The 22,833-nt window shown below is 40.9% G+C and overlaps 1 protein-coding gene and 1 long non-coding RNA gene across 3 annotated transcripts; both read left to right on the forward strand.

The window, feature by feature from the left end:
- Positions 1-299: 299 nt before the first annotated feature.
- LOC115416578 (uncharacterized) lies at positions 300-1,396 on the forward strand. The gene is made up of 2 exons (XR_003935004.1): positions 300-399; positions 601-1,396. It is a non-coding gene; the product is annotated as an uncharacterized LOC115416578 (long non-coding RNA).
- Positions 1,397-4,610: 3,214 nt separating this feature from the next.
- Positions 4,611-7,851, forward strand: LOC115416577 (oocyte zinc finger protein XlCOF6-like). Of its 2 annotated transcripts, XM_030130390.1 has the most exons (2): positions 4,611-4,787; positions 5,377-7,851. In XM_030130390.1, exons 1-2 carry the CDS (start codon positions 4,687-4,689, stop codon positions 6,833-6,835), a joined length of 1,560 nt encoding a protein of 519 aa, XP_029986250.1. In that variant the 5' UTR covers positions 4,611-4,686; the 3' UTR covers positions 6,836-7,851. The 2 variants fall into 2 exon arrangements, with proteins under 2 accessions (XP_029986250.1, XP_029986249.1); XM_030130389.1 differs by having other exon boundaries at positions 4,662-7,851.
- The last annotated feature ends 14,982 nt before the right edge of the window (positions 7,852-22,833 follow it).

Below are 22,833 nucleotides of genomic sequence, written 5' to 3' on the forward strand. Positions count from 1 at the left end.
TACTGTTTCATCTGGTCCTGTTCTGTCCAGGATGGGTCTGCCTACTGTTTCATCTGGTCCTGTTCTGTCCAGGATGGGTCTGCCTACTGTTTCATCTGGTCCTGTTCTGTCCAGGATGGGTCTACCTACTGTTTCATCTGGTCCTGTTCTGTCCAGGATGGGTCTGCCTACTGTTTCATCTGGTCCTGTTCTGTCCAGGATGGGTCTGCCTACTGTTTCATCTGGTCCTGTTCTGTCCAGGATGGGTCTACCTACTGTTTCATCTGGTCCTGCTCAGCCTGCCTTATGCATAATATGTTAAAAAAAAAAAAAAAAAAAAAAAAAAAAGTGGATAAATACATCACGTGTCTGGCAAATGCACAAAGGATCATCTTTCACTGGCACAGACGTTATCAGCAGGTGTGTAAAAAAAATATATATATATCTGTCTCTCACACTCACACACAAACACTGTATAAGTAAGTGTGTAAGTTTATTCTATTCTCTACTACTGCTATTACATCTATTACTACTACTATTACTATTACTGATCATAACTCATTCTCTCTCACACACAGTGCTGCTTGACGTTTTGTGAAACTAGGTGTGTGTGTGTTTCAGAAATGAGCCGCCTTCAATGTCAGCTACCAGATCTTCTGTTCTGTGAGCAGATCATCAGGCAAAGAATTATTATTACTGTGAACCACCACCACCAAACATTCATACACCAGAGTGAGTGGCACTGGGTGAAGTGTCTTGCCCAAGAACACAATGGACTGACAAGGACAGAGCGGGATTCGAACCGCCGACCCTTCGGTTATTGGACGACCTGCTCTACCATCTGAGCCATGGCCACCCAGTCTTACTGACAGTGTGTCAGTATTGCTCCTTGGTAGTTTGTCCTGTCCATGCCTCCAACATGTGATGCTCTACACCAACACTGCAAAAGGACAAACTACCAAACAGCAATAATGACACACTGTCTGAAAGGTATGATGTGTGCACCCTCACCCACTGGTAGTGGATGGCACACTGAGGATGGGGAGTTAACAGTGACCTGGAGGACTAAAAATCCTGTTCCTCAAAGTGTTTTGCAGTTCGTCCACTGCACTTGGAAACAAGGCAAATGTGACACAGACAGGTGTTCTGTATGTCAGCAAGACTGTCTTTCACTGATGTGTGTAGGTGTCAGCACTGTGTGAATGTTCAGAAGGAAACAGAAGATAGAGCTACATGGGATGATGTTTCTGACAGTGATGGGGATGATTAGACATGTTATAGAACCAGGAAATATCCTCTAAAAGAGCATCCATTGAACAAAAATAAAAGTTTACAGTGTACTGTGTAAAAAACCAGACCCAGATCTATTAAAAACATGTATTGTTACGTGACAAACGCATCATTGTTAGAAGAAGAACAGAAACCCTGCCACTGTAAACACTGTAAAAGTCAAACAATGCTGTTACACTGATGTGTGTTTGTGTGTGGCTAAATTCACCATGTGTAATATGTGAAATCAGTAGAAGCTTTTTCCCACAAATTTCCAAGATTTCATGGTCTACATTCACATTGCATGGTAATAATTCATCAAGACTTGTCTAAAATGTTAATATGTATAAATATCAATTTATGAGAGATTTTGGGTTGCTAAAATGAATGTTGATAAATAAAACAAGTGAATCTAGCATCACAGAATTTTCATTTTTTAATTTTATATTCATATAGATTTATGGTTTGTGACAAAAAACTGCAGGAAATATTGTGGAGAACTTTTAACCCAAAGTCCATGAGGGTACAGTCTAAACAAAAATGCATTTAAAAAGTAGTGCCCAGACACGGGAACCAAAATCATTTTCTAGTCACTTTTCATGTTTCACCTTATGGCCTAACTGTGGAAGGACTTCAGCTCATTTATGATCCATCAGGTTTTCACACACTTTGTCAGATCAGGACAAATGGATGATTTAGTTTATATAGATACCCCAAAAAGGTAAAAAAAACAAAAAACAAAACATGTCTATGTTTGAGATACTTCTCTTACTTGCTAAATTTTTCCTTCATAAATGTCAGCTCTGGAACACAAAACCAAATATTCTGTATTTTTCTGAAAAATGTTGAACTGCATTTCAAGCTTTTATAGATAAATGTGGAAACAAAAAGGCTGTAACGTTGATAAATTACTTTAGCCCCTCCCCTCTCAAATGAAGCCCAGATCTCAGTAAAAGCAGGATTTCTGCCTTAAAGGCTTTGGATCCAAAACAGTGGTTCTGATGGTAGAAATAGTGCGTTTTATGCACACTGGGCAGACAGATGCTAGTCTGGTCATTTTCTTTTGTTTACAATGTGCACATTTGAGTTGGTGGACAGAATTTTAAAGATCATGTAAAAATGAACAACTTTTGAATTCTAACCTTATTTAAATTGTGAAAAATAATATGAAGTTTTCTAAAACAAAGTGAAAAGTGTGCATAAAAAGCACACCTGGATACCAGAGGGTTAAAGGCCAAATCCAAAGGACTGAAAAACAGACAAAATAGACTCAGACCACTAAGGGTTAATATTGGAATGTTTCTACAACAGAAAGGACATTGTGCCAATTATTTTATTTCTTTATTTTTTTAAAATTACAACTTGGTTCAATTCTTTCAGTGTGTGTATCAGTACTTTTTGAACATTTTGAGCACAATTTCAACAATACGGCGATAATAATAATGATAACGGTGATCATTTCGGTCACAGTAACAGTGATCTGAAATGTTCATGTGGTTCCGTCTCTAGTCACTGGTTTGTGCGTCGTCTTTCCCACAGACCTCATGTTTGTCGTCCTCGTGTGGGAGCGCTGCTTGTGTCTGGTTGTTTTGTGTGTCCTTTGGAGCCCAGACCTGCAGCCCGCCACCTCCTCTGAATCTGCCCTAGGACTGGGGCTGTGTCTGTGGGCACCAGCACAGGCCACACAGCCCCATCAGCTGTTCACACCTGGAAACAACGGCCTGTCTGCAGGCCTCCTTCTGTTCCAAAGAGTCCGAGAAGGAACGGGAGAACCCACGAAAAGGAACAAACTCAGTCCAGCCATGTTTCACAACAAAACAGGATAAAAAAAAAACTCAAAAAGGAAATTAAAAACTGATTAAAAAAAGAAAAAACACACAAACATGACAAGAGCTGCTGGTACTAGCCAGCCTCCTGGCAAGGCACCATCTGGAAGAAATCAGGATAGTGTGTGATATGTGTGTGATATGTGTGTGATATGTGATAGTGTGTGATATGTGTGTGATATGTGTGTGATATGTGATAGTGTGTGATATGTGTGTGATATGTGATAGTGTGTGATATGTGTGTGATATGTGATAGTGTGTGATACGTGTGTGATATGTGTGTGATATGTGTGTGATATGTGTGTGATATGTGATAGTGTGTGATATGTGTGTGATATGTGTGTGATATGTGTGTGATATGTGATAGTGTGTGATATGTGTGTGATATGTGATAGTGTGTGATATGTGTGTGATATGTGATAGTGTGTGATACGTGATAGTGTGTGATATGTGTGTGATATGTGATAGTGTGTGATATGTGTGTGATATGTAGGGCTGGGTAAAAAAATTGATTTAATTGATCTTAGATCGATTTCATGTTAATTTTGTGTAATTGATTAATAGCGGATGAGATGGATTTGTCAGAGCAGGACTGGGAATACGCGGAAGCACGACCGACTCCGTCTTGTGAACCCCTGGGGTCTCGCTCGTGACGGCTCTGTTGCGGAAAAGACGCAAAGGAAGGGTGGGGAAAACCCAGCGGAGGTCCTCCCGGCCTCAGACTCAGAACCCGCAGTGTGAAGGAACTGGACGCCTGGAGGTTCTCTGAGGTGAGTCGCTGAAGCCGGTCGTTCTTGGAATGAAAACTTGGATCCAAACTGTCAGGAAGAGGAAAGTGACAATGTCCGACCGCTCCGCTGCTCCTCGCTCTGACAAACAATCTCACGGAGCGCAACCCCACCCCCGCTCCAATCACGGAACCGCCCCCCAAGTGAGTCGCAGCCTCCAGCCATAAAACACAATTAAGATGACGGAGAAATCCGTTCTGAGCCGCTGTAGAAACATGGGAATGTTTGTGTCCTGTTCATTATTTCAGAGCAGATTCAGCTCCTTCTGCTCAAATGTCAGATTTATTTCCTTTCTAATATCAACATTGATCCCAGTACTGATGTGTTGCATGACTGCGGTAGTCAAAATAATCAGGTTACAACTCAAAATTGTACTTTGGTATCACTAAATTAATCTGAATCAGTCAATTAATACTGAATCGAATCGATATTGGATTGAATCGAATCATGATTAATTGATTCAGAACCTTATGAATCAAAATTGAATCGATTATGGAAATTGGCCACGATACCCAGGACTAGTGATATGTGTGTGATTGTGTGTGATGTGTGATAGTGTGTGATATGTGTGTGATCATGTGTGATAGTGTGGTAGTGTGTGATAGTGTGTGATGTGTGGTAGTGTGTGATAGTTTGTGATAGTGTGTGATAGGTGTGATAGTGTGTGTATGTGTATTATTGTAATGTGATGCCCTGCTAGTGTGGTTGATTACCAGGCTTTTCTGTTTCTGTGTTTTCATGTAGAAAGAAGCCAAAGGTGGATTTGAACTGAAACCTAAAAGTTCGATCTGGAGGAAGACCAAGATCCCCTGATTCCAGCGAACATGGATGGAAGACCCACCTGTGACCAGTGTGGAAAGACTTTCAGCACAATGAGTGGGCTGAAGAAGCACCAACGCATCCACACTGGAGAAAAACCATATAAGTGTGACCAGTGTGGGAAGGGTCTGGCCTCAAAGAACAGGCTGGAAGAACACCTCCGCATCCACACTGGAGAAAAACCATTTAAGTGTGACCAGTGTGGGATGGCTTTCATCGCAGCACAAGGCTTAAAAAGGCACGAGTGCCCCTACAGCACAGAAAGACCATACATCTGTGACCAGTGTGGGAATAATTTTATTAGTGCACGCGCATTAAAAAGGCACCAACGCATGCACCCTGGAGGAAATCCATATGAGTGTGACCAGTGTGGGAAGGGTTTGGCCTCAAAGATCGGGACTGGAGGAACACCTCCGCATCCACACCGGAGAAAAACCATTTAAGTGTGACCAGTGTGGGAGGGCTTTCACCATAGCACAAGGCTTGAAAAGGCACGAGTGCATCTACAACACAGAAAGACCGTACATCTGTGACCAGTGTGGGAAGGCTTTCCCTTTGGAAGTGAAATTAAAAAGGCATCAACGCATCCACACTGGAGAAAGACCGTACGACTGCAACCAGTGTGGGAAGAAGTATCCTACATCGCGTGATTTACAACTGCACCAACGCATCCACACCGGACAAAAACCATTCAGCTGTGTCCAGTGTGGGAAGGCTTTCACCCAAAGGACTGGGCTTACGTTACATCTACGCCGCCACACTGGAGAAAAACCATATGATTGTCACCTGTGTGGGAGGGGTTTCGCCAGAAGTGATGGGCTTCAAATCCATCTACGCACCCACACTGGAGAAAAACCATATAACTGCATCCAGTGCAGCAAGAGTTTCACCAGTAAGAGTGCGCTTAGAGTCCACCAACGCATCCACACCGGAAAAAGACCCTATAACTGTGACCAGTGCGTGAAGGCTTTTTCCACTCTCACTAGGCTTAAATACCACCAACGCAACCACACTGGAGAAAAACCATATGACTGTGACCAGTGCGGGAAGACTTTCACCAGTACAAGTGGGCTTAAACACCACCAACGTATCCACACTGGAGAAAAACCATATGACTGCATCCAGTGCGGGAAGAGTTTCATCTGTAAGAGTGGGCTTAGAGTCCACCAACGCAGCCACACTGGAGAAAGACCGTACAAGTGCGACCAGTGCACGAAGGCTTTTTCCACTCTGACTAGGCTTAAATACCACCAACGCATCCACGCCATAAAAAGACTGTATAACTGTGACCAGTGCGCGAAGGGATTTTCCACTCTGATTAGGCTTAAATACCACCAACACAACCACACTGGAGAAAAACCATATGTCTGCATCTGGTGTGGGAAGAGTTTCAACTGTAGAAATGGGCTTAAATACCACCAACACATCCACACTGGAGAAAAACCACATGACTGCATCCAGTGTGGGAAGAGTTTCATCTGTAAGAGTGGGCTTAGAGTCCACCAACGCAGCCACACTGGAGAAAGACCATATAGCTATGACGAGTGTGGAAAAACTTTTATCAGAGAAGAGGGCTTAAAAAATCACCAACACACCCACAGTGGGGAAAGACTGCATATCTGTGGCCAGTGTGGGAAGGCTTTCACCAGAATGAATGTGCTTAAACAACACCAACGCACCCACAGTAAAAAAAAAACATACACCTGTGACCAGTGTGGGAAGACTTTCAGATTGTGGAACAGTTTACGTTCTCACCATGCCGTCCACCAGAAGAAGGTGATGTTCCCCTGTGATAGGTGTGGGAAGATATTCTGGTCATCTTCCTCTTACAAGTGTCACCGACAGACCCGAAGGTGTCGAACATTTGCACAAAAGAAAATAACTGAGCAGTTGTCTGATAGACAAACTGTAGATAGTCAGAGTCAGAACACACCAGAACAGCTGGATAGTTTTCAGGGTCCAAACAGATCCCGGTCACCCTCTGCTCTGTCCAGTCATCAGCACAGCTGTGAACCGTCACCGTCTGGACCAAACAGAACCTCAGCATCAGATGAGAAGAAGAACCACAGTGTGTCTGAACCAGTGGCACCGACTTCTGAGCAGAACATCAGACTTCAGAACCTCCAGATCAGGCTTCACAGGATCCAGATGTGAAGACCAACCCCAGACTGACAGCTGTGTTCTGTGTTCTTCAGAGTACAGAAGTGTGTTCTAATGCACCACCTGCACACAACAGTGACATCACAGAAGCTCTGCTCACCATCAGGTGAACACTTTAACTAGTGGAGGTCAACCAGGACCTGGTTTCTATGGTGATACTACTTCTGATTGACTCTGTGGACTTTAATCAGTAACTGGTTGTTGTGATTGTGTTGCCAGTCGGGGTTCCCACAGTTGGATTTCCATCAGTTAGAAACAACATGATGAACAGAATAGAACTGAGACACAGTTGTAGGACAGATCATGTTAAATGGAAGATGAATGTGTCACTTCGAATCTTGCTTTAAAATGTCAGGTGAACATCATACATCATGAACCAAAATGGAAAAGAAGAAATGAAATATTATAAGTTGTTTTGAAAATCTAAGTTGTTATATTCTAATTTTTATTTTATGTGTATTGAGCAGTGAAAGGTCAGGGTTGTTACCGGTTCGTTTGTGCTGAACTTGGAGAAAAGGTCAGATTCTAAGAAAAAGATCTTATCCTGCAGCTTTGTGGTAGAAGCGAGCTGAGTTAATCTTGAATATGAACTTAGGGACTTTCTGTGGTCAAGAATTGCGCAAATGTTAGAACTAGACGTACTTACGGAAACTCTTTGTGGTTGAACTATGCAGTGTAAGCTAAACTGTTGGTGTAAATGTCAAACCAAGGTGTGATTAACTCAGGTGAACTTTCAATGTCTTTTTTCTTACAATTAGCTTACGTGGAGTTATTGACGTAAGCTGTGGCATGTTTTAACCCAGCAACAGCTGTCAAACCAATCATATGTGAATGTTGACTTTACGTAACCAAATATGGGGATAACTAAAAGATGGGAAGTCTTCCAAGTGACTGAAAAATATAAAATGTAGTGAAGAAGATTTTCATGGGTCAGAGACGAATACGGGAGGTCCTCGGGTTACGCGGTACTCGACCTACGCTATTTCGACTTTACGACGCCTGAGTCTCGTCCGCCATTTTGTCTCCAGCCCCATAGTGTGGAGTGTCTGTGTTTGTGCTCCGTAATTTTCTCGGTATCCTCGCCTTTTTCACCCTCCTTTTTCACATCCTGGCCCCAAAAAAGAAAGCAGGATCTTCTAGCGATGCTGGTCCAGCCAAGAGGAGAGCCATTGCGATGGAAACGAAGCTGGATATCATCAAAAGGTCGGAGAAAGGTGAGACGCCGACGAACATCGGTAAAGGCTTAGACTTCATTCGGTCGACCGTGGGGACCATTATTAAGGACAAGGGGTATTAAAGGGTTAATTCTGACTTACGCAGAAATTCGGGTTATGTCGCCAGCATAGGAACGGAACTCGTTCGTAACCCAAGGACCTCCTGTAGTGTGTTTGATGCTAGGCTAACTGATAACTGACTTCTTTCTTTTGTGAAAATGAAAATGAAAATGGTGAGGAGGTCAAGGTGGTCAGCAACTCAGGTGTTGACAACTTGACAGACCTGCATAGTGACCAGGAAGAGGCGGACACCAGATTGGTATTCCATGCGATACATGCAGCAGAGTCTCATTCTGAGGTCATCATCAGATGTGATGATACAGACATGCTGGTTTTCCTTGTGTATTATTCCAGCCAAGGAATGTTTGGATCTTCAACGGTGTTCATGCACTCTGGACACGGTCCAAGGGAGAGGTTTGTCCCAGTCTGTGCAATTGCAAAGAAGCTTGGTGCAGCATTTTGTGCGTGTCTACCTGCATGCCACGCCCTCACAGGTTGTGATACCACAAGCAGCTTGTCCAGAATTGGGAAGGTTACTGCTTTTAACAGACTGAAGACTCATCTGAGTGACTTAAAAGAGATGGAAAATTTTGGACTTTCTGAAAGCCTGGAAGAGGCTATTCCTGTGGCGAGAAAGTATGCCCTCCTCCTGTACGGCCGAAAGAAAAGGGAGGATGGCCGTCCTTGCACCACCTTGGATGAGCTGAGCTACACACTAGCATCTACGACAGATTCATCAGCTGCAAATCTACCCCCAACAGAAGATGCCTTCAGCAGCATGTATCAAGAGCCTTGTACCAGACGGCAGTGTGGCGTCACAGCCATGTGGCAAAGCCTCATCTGTAGAACCCAGCTGGTAGAGGGTGGAGGCTCAGAGAAGATGGGTCTATTGAACCGGTGATGTCTGTCAAAGCACCTGCACCTAAAGAAGTCAGAGACATCACCCACCTGTACTGGAAAGACGGAAAGTGCAATGAAAGCAGCAGATGCCAGTGTCTGTCAGCAGGCTGGACCTGCACAGTTCTGCTCCTGCCCTTTCCCTGACTGCCCAAATATGAGCCATGTTGTTTTGGACGATAATGTGGACGAGTGATACAGAGATGTTTATGTTTCCCACAGACCTACCGCCCCTCATGACCCTAGACACCTTATAGACAGACAAGACATACACACAAAGCATCTGCACACAACACACTGTACCACACACATTAGCTTTAGTGAGGTTTAGATATAGGAACATTTAATTGGAATAAAACAGTTTGTTAATTAAAGAACGATGTTTCCTTGTCTCTGTGTCTCTGGCATTTTCTTCTTTTTGGGACACCTCATACCTTTTGTGAGCTAACTCCATGAGTATACAAGCTACCAATACACAGTTGGTATTGTTGGATTCAGTAGAACCACAGCTTTCAAACAAGCCCTCATATGTGTTGTTCTGGCTTTTATTACAGTCACTAAAAAGGAAAGAGAATGTTCTACACAGATTTCCATTCTCGCCTATTGTAGGTATGTGTTAAAATGACTATATCTCCTGTTTGAATTCACATATTTACATTCTGTTTGTTCTAGAATGTGTCGGATATCCTGGCTTCCACTATGCCAAGTTATAGACCTGCTGGTGCTTCCATAGTGAATCTACATGGGTTTATATAGTTTATATAGTTTATATAGTTTATATGGTTTATAAGGTTTATATAATTTATATGGTTTATATAGTTTATATAGTTTATATGGTTTATATAGTTTATATAGTTTATATAGTTTATATGGTTTATTGGTTTATATAGTTTATATAGTTATATGGTTTATATAGTTTATATGGTTTATATAGTTTATATGGTTTATATGGTTTATATAGTTTATATGGTTTATATGGTTTATATAGTTTATATAGTTTATATGGTTTATATAGTTTATATGGTTTATATGGTTTATATAGTTTATATGGTTTATATAGTTTATATGGTTTATATAGTTTATATAGTTTATATGGTTTATATAGTTTATATAGTTTATATGGTTTATATAGTTTATATAGTTTATATGGTTATATAGTTTATATGGTTTATATGCTTCAATCACCAGACGAACAGACTTCATTTTTTGTCTGCGGGTGTACAACAATATAGATCAATTTGACCACTTTTGCATTAAAATATTTTTATACAAGAATCCATTTCATGTATGGGGGGCCTTAGAGATGAGGAAAAACTATGTTGTGTTTGGTTCTACCTCCGGGAGGGGTATCTCATGTTCCTGGGGCCGAGGTCACAGGCCTAATTTTAATGAGTATTGGAGTAAGGTGGAGGAACACCGGCAGTCGTGTGTTTCGCATGGGCACGCAGTTTAAGTCAGGGCAAAGCCAAAAGAGTACCCAGTGTATAAATGATCAAGATTTCTGACGTGGTAATCCATTAACTGAAATTAATTGTGTTTTTTGTGATTTACTGTTTCTAGCGTGCTCAGTAGAATGACTGATGAGCCGGTAGTGGTTTAGTCCCAAACTGAGGACAACAACATGAAGGAGATCACATTCCATCTGAGGAGGAAGTCTGTTTAGCACAAAGTTCAGCACCACCAAAGGAGACGGCCAATGAGCCAGTGCTCCATCTAGTGGTCCAGTCTGGGACTGGTCTGGTCCAGTGTTTCCTTTAACATCCAACTGGATTCATCATGTTTCTGCTGGTCGAACCCTGACCTGCAGACAGGTTTGACTGGACTGAAAATGTGTTGAACTGTTGATGACTGTGGTGAAGAAGAACCACTGGATCAACCAGAAAGTTCAGGACATCAGTGGAACCAACATTTAGTCTTGTTCCGTTGTTCAGTGTTCCACTTCATCACCTTGTTTTATTCTAATTCTAAAGTGGGCCTGAAACAGGAGACAAAAGTATTTACCATAATCATCCTTTAACGACATCCAGTTACTTCTGAATGTTTGACTTTTTCCACTTATTGAATTGAATTGAATGAACTGTTTATTTTGGTTTGTACATTAATCTACGGTGGTCCAGAGGTGCAACAGCCCAAAAAAATTATCCACTACAAGAAAAAAGAGAACAGCCAAAGAAATTATCCACTATAAGAAAAAAAGAGAACAGCCCAAAAAATTATCCACTATAAGAAAAAAGAACAGCCCCAAAAAATCCACTATAAGAAAAAAAGAGAACAGCCCAAAAAATTATCCACTATAAGAAAAAAAAGAACAGCCCAAAAAATTATCCACTATAAGAAAAAAAGAGAACAGCCCAAAAAATTATCCACTATAAGAAAAAAAGAGAACAGCCCAAAAAAAAAATCCACTACAAGAAAAAAAGAGAACAGCCCAAAAAATTATATCCAGTGTTTAGCCTGATCCACAGATACTCCACACGTATCCAGAGTTTAGCCTGATCCGCAGATACTCCACATGTATCCAGAGTTTAGCCTGATCTGCGGATACTCCACATATATCCAGAGTTTAGCCTGATCCGCAGATACTCCACATATATCCAGAGTTTAGCCTGATCCGCAGATACTCCACATATATCCAGAGTTTAGCCTGATCCACGGATACTCCACATATATCCAGAGTTTAGCCTGATCCACAGATACTCCACATATATCCAGAGTTTAGCCTGATCCGCAGATACTCCACATATATCCAGAGTTTAGCCTGATCCGCAGATGTGCATGTGTTCAGTAACTGAACACTTTGTTCATTGATCAGGTTTGTCTCCCTGATATAGACACCCCCCATGCGTCCACTTTCCTTCCAGGACATCAGAGCATATCCGTGCCGGCCTTCTCTGCTGAGCCCTGACCCAGACCCAGACCCTGACCCAGACCCTGACCCTGACCCAGACCCTGACCCAGACCCAGACCCTGACCCTGGGCCCCAGAGGTGTTTGAATGTGGTCCTGTGCAGGACTAGAGCTGGGCTCCAGGATGGAAGGGCGTCACACTGAACTGACATGAATTCCTTTTCACATGAATCCACTGACACTCATCACAGTGGAAGACGCTCAGTTCACATGTGCTTGTTCTTCTTTATTGTCAACAGTAAAAATACAACAGTTCAAATCTAGAACATTGTTCCAACAGTAACAGCTGTTACCAGGAACAAATCTACTGTATGTAGTAGATGTGAGTGTTTTAAAGAATGAATACTTAATAAATCACATAAAAACCAGTTAAAGGAAGGGTTTGGTTTTTCCACTTACTAGTATGAATATAAATATTTACCCAAATAATAATTAAGTTAATAATATCTGTGACATTAACTTCTAATGAATCCCATAAAATAAATCATATCACAGAAAGAAAAGGATGGAATATTTTCCATTTTTAAGGACAATAGAACCATGAATATCAGCCCAAAAGGAAATGCTGTGTGAACTATTAAAAAACAGAACAAATGATCACTGGTTTCAGCTTCAGATGAACAGAAAACACAGGGATCCACATCCAAATTAAATCTGTTCTAAAAACAACTCATTTAACAGGTTCAAACCACAACTCACACTGATGCATTGTGGGATACATGGGTCACTACTGTACAGCAGAGCCCGGGAAACGGACAAAATGGACGTCTGCGCCGTTAGTATGGCCGCTAATGCTAACGCCTAATGCTAACGCTAATGTATTGTTTCATTTAGTAGCTCGGGAAACTGAAAAAACGGACGTTAGCGCGGTTAGCTTAGCCACTAATGCTAATCTATTGTCTCATTTGGGAGCCCGGGAAATTAAAAAAATGTACAGATGCATTGTGGGATTTGTGTCTGTCTAATCACCGACGGAGACAAACAGACGGATTCACAACAGTGGAGAGAGACAGATTTGATTTTTTTTATTTCTATGGTATTTTCCTGTCCACACGTTCCAAGTATTTTTCTGAGGACAAGGTCAGTGATATTTGACTGTTCACCGCTAGTTCCGTTAGCTTATCCGCTAATGCTAATGTGTAGTTAGCTGCCGTCTGGGTAACATTTGGAGCTTTGGATCGTTCAATCAGTTGAAGCCTTTGTGTTTTTTCACAGCTTTCTCCAATGAAACGGACAGAAAAGCCAACACAGTGGAGCTGTCATTCATTGGGTCTGTTTTCTTGGAGGGGGGAGTCGGCTGACAGAGCCAGCTGAGGAGGCAGAGGGGCCGGTGGACCCGGACCTGGAGCGGAGCCGACCAGTGAAGGTAAGGTGTCCTCTAGTCTGTGTCCAGTCCACTCAGGCCCATTTCCAGATGGACTGTGTGAAGGCTAACCGCTGCAGGCTGTTGACAGAAAAGCCACCTGGAGCTGCAGTGTGAGCTGCTTTAAAGCTGTGTGTATACAGCACTGTTGAGCCCAAATGTGGAAACAGGCCAATGGACGGAGGACTGGACTGTGTGTCAGCCTCAGCTGCACACACACAAACCCAGAGAAAGGACACAGGGAAGAGCTGACTGGTATGTGTGGAACTGTTCATCTAGACTACAGCAGGATCAGCTGGAATGGTTCATACAATAGGATCGAGAAGCTCTGGAATCCAATTACTATGTTTTAATGGAAAGGACAATTATTGTTATTGTAACCATCAACTTCAAATGAATTATTATTATTTTTAACGTAATGGAATGGAATAGTTTCCACCAACAGTTCATAGGTAAATCCACCAAACTGACTGTTCATAGAATCACCTCAGTCCAACATATAGTTATGGCTGAATTTAACCCTTTCACTACAGTGGACAGTTATTCTCCAGCTGTTGTCTTTTATATTCATGGGTTTGTTGTTTTAGTTCCATATCAGCCAACACAATGGATGCTCTGCATCGTCCCATACACTGCAGTTCATACCATTACTGTAACTTTCCTGTTCTTAATAAACCTGATCTGCAGTAACGTATTTGAGTGTACATCAATTGCTATTGTTAGTAAACTGTAATTAACAGTTTTTTTTGTTTGTTAACAAAAAGTTGTTTTTTTTGTTGCATATTATCTGAGTGAGTAGTAAAAGTATTATAGTATGTTAAAATGTGAGAAAACATCAAGATTAGGCAGCATTAAAAATATTTTTATTTCATAGTTTTTACACAGTATGTCAGTATATGCATGTTTCTTTGCTTCAAAAATAAAATTCTTAATCTGTTCTGTCTTTGTATATACAACCTGTTCTGCTACTCATTCTGTTTGTGTGCTGCCTCTTGGCCAGGTTGTTATTGTAAATGAGAATCAGTTCTCAACTAACTTACCTGGTTAAATACAGGTCAAATAAATAAATGAAACGCATGGTGTCCAGCTGAGTGGACATTTTTAACTCCATGAAAAGTAGGTTCATAAAAAAATTCAATCACATTGTTTTTTTTTGTCATACATAAAGAAGATTAAAAACAGGGGAAAAAAAATCTTGATTACAGTTCTCATAATTCATGCATGAAAGGGTTAACCAATGAGTCCATGTCATAATGGACTTGACTTTCCAAACATTGCATTGATTCTTAATCCAGTTGGTTATTTGATGCCGTAGATCAGATTCTACAGTAAATTTCACTCCGTTTGGGTTCAGGAGACAGTTGGCCCACCACTTGAAGTTGAGTTGGTGTTTAACGGTGGGTTCTACTCCACCCACTGGTTTAACTTGGACTTCAGATTGAGGTCAGTTTAAGCCTGGACTGAGTTTACAACTCAACTGTTCTAAATGTTTGGGATTTTCAGCTCATATAGAATATGTTTGTGTGAGTTGGTACATTAATATCTGCTAACAGTATGGATTATTGATCAGACTCTGCGTTAAACGTCACTCCTTGGTTTCCCCTCCGTTATCTGGAGCTGCTGCGGTCTGTTGTAGTCTGGGTGTTTGTTAAGGTTAAAGGTGAACTCACTTTATTGTTCCTGTAGTTCTCCCCTAGCATTAGCATTAGCATTTAGCACAGTAGGAGCAGTGTTGTTGTGTTGTAAAGTCCATGATATCAGCCAGCTCATATTTCTACTTCATATTCAGCTTCATTCATCACTTCCATGGCGTGTATTTGTGCTGTTTCAGTATTTTCCAGTTCAACAGGGCAGACAATCTAAACTGAACCCCATAAACATGTCCATGAATGTTAGGAGGTCCAGATGTTGATGTAGATCCACATGACAGACGCAGAAACATGTGATGTGGATTGTGTGTTGTGGACATGTTGTTGAGTTGTGTGTGTTGAACGTCTGCTGAATGAGGTGTTTGTGTTTGTACAGGACCCATGGATGGACAGACAACTACCACTGGACCACTGGGGACCCTGAAGAACACTAGACCACCACTGGGACCCTGAAGAACACTGGACCACCACTGGACCACCGGGACCCTGAAGAACACTGGACCACCACTGGACCACCGGGACCCTGAAGAACACTAGACCACCACTGGGACCCTGAAGAACACTGGACCACCCTGGGGACCCTGAAGAACACTGGACCACCACTGGACCACCGGGACCCCTGAAGATCACTGGACCTGGACCATTGTCAGGCAGGTTCTTCTATCTGGGACTTTCCACTGATTTGTGTCCGTTTAATGGTGATGACCATCAGACACACTGATCCCTTCAGTCCGAGTCAATCCCACTGAATCCAAACATGGCTTTAGTTCAGGACTGGATGGATTTGTCAGGGACCAAACACAAGAACATGAATGTGACAGGAGAACAGATATTCATTTCCATGTGCAGTGGCTGAGCAGGTGGACACAACAGGAAAAGTCCGATCCAGTTTCAGTCTAGACATGCACAGGGAACACTTTACAATAAGGGTCCCTTAATTAACCTCAGTTAGCGCATTATTAAGCATTAATTAATGCTTTAATCATACATTAACAATCCACTGATTCTTGAGATTTTGGAAAAAACATGTCCCACTCACAAAAGTGCTAATTCCATTGAAAATGAATAATATTTTACTATTAAAATTGTTAGAGTTGATTTTTTTTAAGGGTCTTTTGCACAAATGTAGCTGTTTTTTCATAATTAGTTTTTAATTTAATGACTTTTATAATAATATGTTAGCCCATGACCCACAAAATGATTTGTCCACAGACAAGAGATAATCATTTCAATTTGATAACAAACAGTCAAAACTCTTTTTAAATGAATAAAATACCTATCAAATGAAAAAAAACAGAATGAAGGTAAAGATGAAGTTGCATGATGCTGTTGCACAATTAAGGAGAACGAGAGAACTAGTAAAAAAATGAACAAACTGAATATTCAACATTTAACAGCATATATGTGTACATATGGTGTCAGACCCAATTATTTAAAGGTTGAAAATTCATACTTGACTAAATAAATAGGAATAATTAGCTTTTTGTTGTGTCTGACGGTGTTGACAAAAACAAAGTAATGATAGGAAAAACACCTATTTTATGAACAAATTACAAAACGGGAGGTGGCATCACTGTAACACTTGGTAGCCAAGAAATGGTTCTATGACCATAAGACCAAAGATTTTTTAAAAATTAAAACTTTTTTTTTTTTTTTTTCTCACAAAACAAATCCTGTTTATCCAAAATCTCAAGAATCAGTGAATCATTATTATGCATTACTTAGCATTAGGTAACATATTACTGAATATGTTAATAAGTAGTTAATTAATGTTTACTGCCGAAAGTTGGTTATTAAATTATTTAGCGTTAATAAAAGTTTAATAATATAATTAGTTAACATTGTGTACATACTGTTCAGCATAAATTAACACATTGTTTATATATTAGTTAGTCACTGATAATGTCTGTAGTAGTCATTAACTAATGGGGTTTATTTGGAGTGAATAATCATTAAGTAACAGCGAACTAAAGCATGAATCATTCACTATATGGTGTCCATGGAACCTGGATGGACAGAAACACTTTATAAATGCTGAACTGCCTCATTAGCATTACTGAACCATAGGGAACCATTAGGAAATGGGATTTGGAGCCTTAGTGTAAAGTGGAAACATATCCCATATGAAATGCATAAGAGTGGAAAATAAGCATTATTGAACCGTTATTAGTGTAAATGTAGTTGAAACAATCACATCCAACACAGTTGACATATTTTATTTACAACACATTAAAACATATTTAAAGAACATTTAAACGAGCACAGAGGAAATTTAAAGCAAACATGAACATCTGATCTGTTATTGAGTAAAAAAACACGGAACAAAACAACAATACACTGGAAGAGCAGGAACATATTTAAAAGTACCATATGTAGTACATGTGAGTATTTAAAAGTACCATATGTAGTAGATGTTAGTATTTTACAGTACCATCTGTACCATATGGGTTAGTGTTAGTGTCTCCAACACTGGTCCAACAAACAGCACAACATTTCCAACCAGGCTCCAGCTCCACTAATCCAACACACATTTAGCTCCAACCCACTGGATTTCCACTCAAACCACAGTTACTGAGACCACAACAGTACTGTGGCAACAACCACAACTCACACTGATGCATTGTGGGATACATGGGGTCACTACTGTACAGCGGAGCCTGGAAACTGAACAAATGGACGTTAGCGCCGTTAGCTTAGCAGCTAATGCAAACGCTAATCTCTTGTCTCATTTAGGAGCCCGGGTAACTGACAACATGGATGTTAGCGCTGTTAGCTTTGCAGCTAATGCTAATCTGTTGTCTCATTGGGAGCCTGGGAAATTCTAAAAAATGTACAGATGCATTGTGGATTTGTACCTTTCTGAATCACTGACGGAGACAAAAGACAGATTCACAACAGTGGAGAGAGGACAGATTTGATTTTATTTCTATTGTATTTTTACTGTCCACACACAACACAAACTACACACACACACACACACACACACAACACAACTACACACACACACAGCACAACTTCACACACACACACACACACACACAACTACACACACACACAACTACACACACAACACAACTACACACACACACAACTACACACACAACACAACTACACACACAACTACACACACAACACAACTACACAACACACAACACAACTACTCACAACACAACTACACACACAACACAACTACACAAACACACAACACAACTACGCACAACACAATTACACACACACAACACAACTACACACACAACACAACTACACAAACACACAACACAACTACACGAACACAAAACACAACTACACACACACAACACCACTATACAAACACACAACAGAACTACACACACACAACATAACTACACAAACACACAACACAACTACACACACAACACAACTACACAATCACACACACAACTACACACACACGACACAAGTACACAAACACACAACAGAACTACACAAATGCACACACAACTACACACACACGACACAAGTACACAAACACACAACAGAACTACACAAATGCACAACACAACTACACACACAACACAACTACACAAACACACAGCACAACTACACAACACACACAACTACACACCACGCAGACACACTGTGGATCCTATGTCGTTCAGTATAAATCCTCCAAACAGTGGTTCAGTGAATGTGGTTTTGAAGGTGTGCAGGTGGATCAGTTTGTCAGAGCAGACTGTGTAGAAGGACACAGATCCAGCAGGACTAGTCCACATACACTGAGACTGTACCAGAGTAGGAGGAGGAGGAGGAGGAGGAGGAGGACCGAGGGAGGGCTGTTCTTCTAGCTTTATGCCAGAAATTGTATTCACCTTTTCTACACTGCAGACTCCAGGACTGTTTATTCCATCCAAACTGAGACTCCATAGCGCCTCCTTTCCTTCTGATTCCATTGTAAGTCACTGATATTTCAACCTCTCCCCTCCACTGGACCTCCCAGTAACAGCGACCAGTCAGACCAGTTGAACACATCACCTGGTCCCTGCTCTCAAATCTGTCCTGATGATCAGGATATGACTGAACCTCCAACACTAGTTCCACCTTCTTGTTGTTTTCAGACAGTTTCAGTTTTTTGTTCGCTGTGTTTGGATCCAGGGTGAGTTCACAGAAATCTGATGGACAGAAGAAAACACAAAACAGTTGCAGTTATTGATCAGTGATCAGCTGATTGACTGACAGTCTGATCACATCACTGGGTTCAGTTCAACTGTTATTGATGGATGGATCATGTGTGAGTCTGACTCTGATCAATACTGATCAATAACAGATCAATCCAGTGTTTTCTAGACGGATCTGTTGTTTCTGAGCACATTTTCACCGACGGAGAATACAAGTGTGAAACAGATCAACTCTGACTCTGTGACTCAGATCTAATCAGTAGAACCAGTTCACCTTTAGGATCATATATTGATCCTTAACATTCAACATTCAAAGTCTGTTTCATTTTGGATCCAAACTGATTTAAGTCTAAAAACACAATCCAATTCCCATCAGTCATTTCTCAGTTCTTCTAGGCTCTTAGGGCCTGATTTGCTAAAGGTTTGCACGTTGTAAAACGTGCGCAAACTTGACTGCTCACGCAAAACAGGTTGAAGCTTAATCTACTACAGGGCGCACCAAGGTTTGCCTCTCAAAATGTTTGCCCTGATAAATATGCAATATGGCCGTTTCTGCCAGAAAAATTATTGGGAGGAGTAAATGTAAATATTTATTTAGCGAGTGCAATGTGATTTACCAAACCTGAAACTGATTGCGGTGGCTGACTTTGCGTCTATATTTAGCGCGTCTGAAAGGCAGGTTTTTAACTTCGCGCAAAAATGGCTGCAGTAGTTGTGGTGAGGAGGCGCATAGGCACAACACAGAACCAATCTGATCTGATCACATCAACATTTTTGAATGACGGAAGAAAAATAATTATAATTTGAGACATATGACCCCCACTTTATGGGCCTGCCCCCACGCCCGGTTTCCACCAGTGGTACATCACGTTAGGTCAGGACCGACTACTGAGAGACTACTCTTTCTCTCTCTCTCTCTTTTTTCTCTCTCTCTCTTGCTCGCGCTGCACAACACACACAGAAATAAATGTGCATTTAAGATGATGTTTAGTCATTTTGTGTTTTATCCTGAGTTAACAGTCAGTTAACCTCTCCATAGGATGGCAACGTACGCACATCTACACGTCTCCTCTTGTCAGTAAATGACACGAGGGATTTACATGCAGTTCTATCAGGCTGCCCTCAAATCCAACGCAGAAGGGGTACCCCCTGCGTCAAATAGTGGCGCTATGGGGCTCTGACCATGCGTCGATTTCTGACTTGGGATGAGACCATGTTGTGCGCACACACACACAAGCACGCACACACGCACACACACACGCACACACACACACACACACACACACACAGCGCTGTCCACGGGTGCTGTGACTGGGCTCTTGAACTGCCTGTATAGGCACTGATGTGGAGGGTTTTCTCTCATGCCCACAGACATACAAGTTTTCATTCATCATACATTCTCCATGCAGAGTGACATAAAGACAGAAGGTATTTATTTCACTAATCACACACTTCACCACTGATAAACAACAGCAGACAAATACCTATTCACCCCTCTGTGTGGAAAAAGAACAACTTCATATTTATGAGTGCTGGCATATCCCAGAGCAGTTTTACAGTGTACTGTCTCCATGATGACAACCAGTAGCGCAGGCAAAATCCTCCTTTAATTAGGGCAGTCTCCAAGACTTGTTCCGCCTGTTGTCATTTGCGCAGGCAATCTTAGTTGATCACCCCTGACACGCAAATCAATAGCACGCGCATATTTTAGTGGGAGCACTTTTGCGCCCGTTATTGCAATCTTAGTAAATCAGGCCCTATGTGTTTTTGCTGTTTGTTCAGGTTGATGTTTCGTGGTGCTAATGAATCTAATGTTGGATTGTAGAGTCCAGTCTTCTCCACAGTGACTTTGACTGTTTACTAATTGGATCTAAACTGGGTATCATGGCCAGTTTCCATAATCAATTCGACTTCGATTCATAAGGTTCTGAATCAATTAATCATGATTCGATTTGATTCAGTATCAATTCGATTCAGTATTAATTGATTGATCAGAGTAATTTAGAGATACAAAGTACAATTTTTGAGTTGTAACCAGAATATCTGAGTACTGCAGTCATGCAACACATCAACACTGGATCAGTATTGATATTAGAAAGGAAATATGACATTTCTGCAGTAAATTTGCTGAATGTGCTCTTAAATAATGAACAGGACAGAAATATGTCCATGTTTTTACAGTGGGGTCATTCCATGTCAAATCACCCAAAAAATGACATTTTAAACCCCACCTCCTCCAAATTCAATGAAAATTGGTTTTTAGGTAAATCCTAGCCAGAAAGCCAAATTTTCAAATTTTAGCAAAATCGGACCAACGGTTTGTGAGATATCGCCATTTCTTTTTTCACTTTTTCGCGAAAAAGGGCGTGGCCGCCAAATTTCAAAGTGCTGTATCTCAGCAACCAGTGGTCCCATTTTCAAAAATAAAGTATATTTGTGAAGGGGAGATCATAAGGAATCTAAGTACATCATTACTTTTATCTTTTAAGTGATATATCTCATCATGACCTTTTGACCTATATTTTGACCTTGAAATTGACAATTTGGGACAAATGACCCTGCGACGACTTTTCCTGAAAATTGTAGCCCAACATGTTGCCTACAACATATAAAGAAACTGGAGAGGTTGTAGTTTGCATTTTGAAGCAGTATCAATTAGAATGAGGCATACTTGCCACTAAAATGATCATCCCTGTATTCTGTGTACATAAACCATGTATTATCCATGTACATCACATATTCACAAAGTCAAGAGAAGATATATGCCAATTATCGGTCTTAATATGGAAAATCCAGTGTCTTTAGTCTTTTTAATGTAATGACATGTCTATTCAGTGTCAAGAATCCATTTGTTGCATTCACTTGAATCCTGAAAAGGTCATCTGAAGAGAGGCAATAGTTTCTAGTAGAGGAGGAGGTTAGGTACGGAGCAGTTATCACACATAGAATATCCGACTCTGGAATCCAACATTGGTCATCCCTTGATGGCCAATGGAAGGTTTTAGCAGGTCCAGATGGATGCATAAATTTGATGTGGTAGTCACCGAATTCCTCAGAAATTTCGTGTCATGATATCTGATGAAAAATTATACTTACATTTTGGAATGTCGAGGAAATGGAGAAAAGCATAAAAACGTATATCATGAAAATTCTTTGTCATGGCTAGGATGTGCACAGTATGAACTGCAACTTAGCAATGCTGTGAACTGTCTGTGCACAAGGTCTATCTTTGTCAAAAAAGCTGTTGCCAAGTAAACTCCTATTATGTAACATCCTGCTGAGGAATAAACAAATATGTGATACAGGAATTTTATTTGAGTGTAGTATAAACAAAGATTAATTGGATCATGAATTACTAAGGAAATGATGCAGCTTAACAACTTCCTGCATCAAAGAAATACAGACATGAAAGACAGTGTACAAGATTCACATTCTTGTGTATGATGTAATTTAGGCCAGACTGAGGTCTGCAGTTAACAGACATCAAAGGCTGAGGGAAATTTTAGTGGCAGACATATGGTCTGCAGTTTAAGTGGTTAGGTCATGTGACCCCTGACTTGTATTCTAGATATTTTTGAATAAAGTTTCAGTTGAGAATAGCATGCACTACTGCAAGCAAGTGGTTTTGAGTTGTCTTGTTAGTAGTGTAGAGACAGAGAACATGTTCACCATGTGGTAAGCATATAATGTGGTGAATGTGTTGAATGTGTGTACGGATGTAATAGAATGTACAGGAGTAGGACTTTTAG

The sequence above is a fragment of the Sphaeramia orbicularis genome, unplaced genomic scaffold, assembly GCF_902148855.1.
Source record: "Sphaeramia orbicularis unplaced genomic scaffold, fSphaOr1.1, whole genome shotgun sequence".
NCBI classification, from domain to species: domain Eukaryota; kingdom Metazoa; phylum Chordata; class Actinopteri; order Kurtiformes; family Apogonidae; genus Sphaeramia; species Sphaeramia orbicularis.

What these genes read in the sequence shown, in the direction of transcription:
- LOC115416577 (XM_030130389.1), top strand. Translation starts at nt 5,036, where the DNA reads ATGAGTGTGACCAGTGTGGGAAGGGTTTGGCCTCAAAGATCGGGACTG.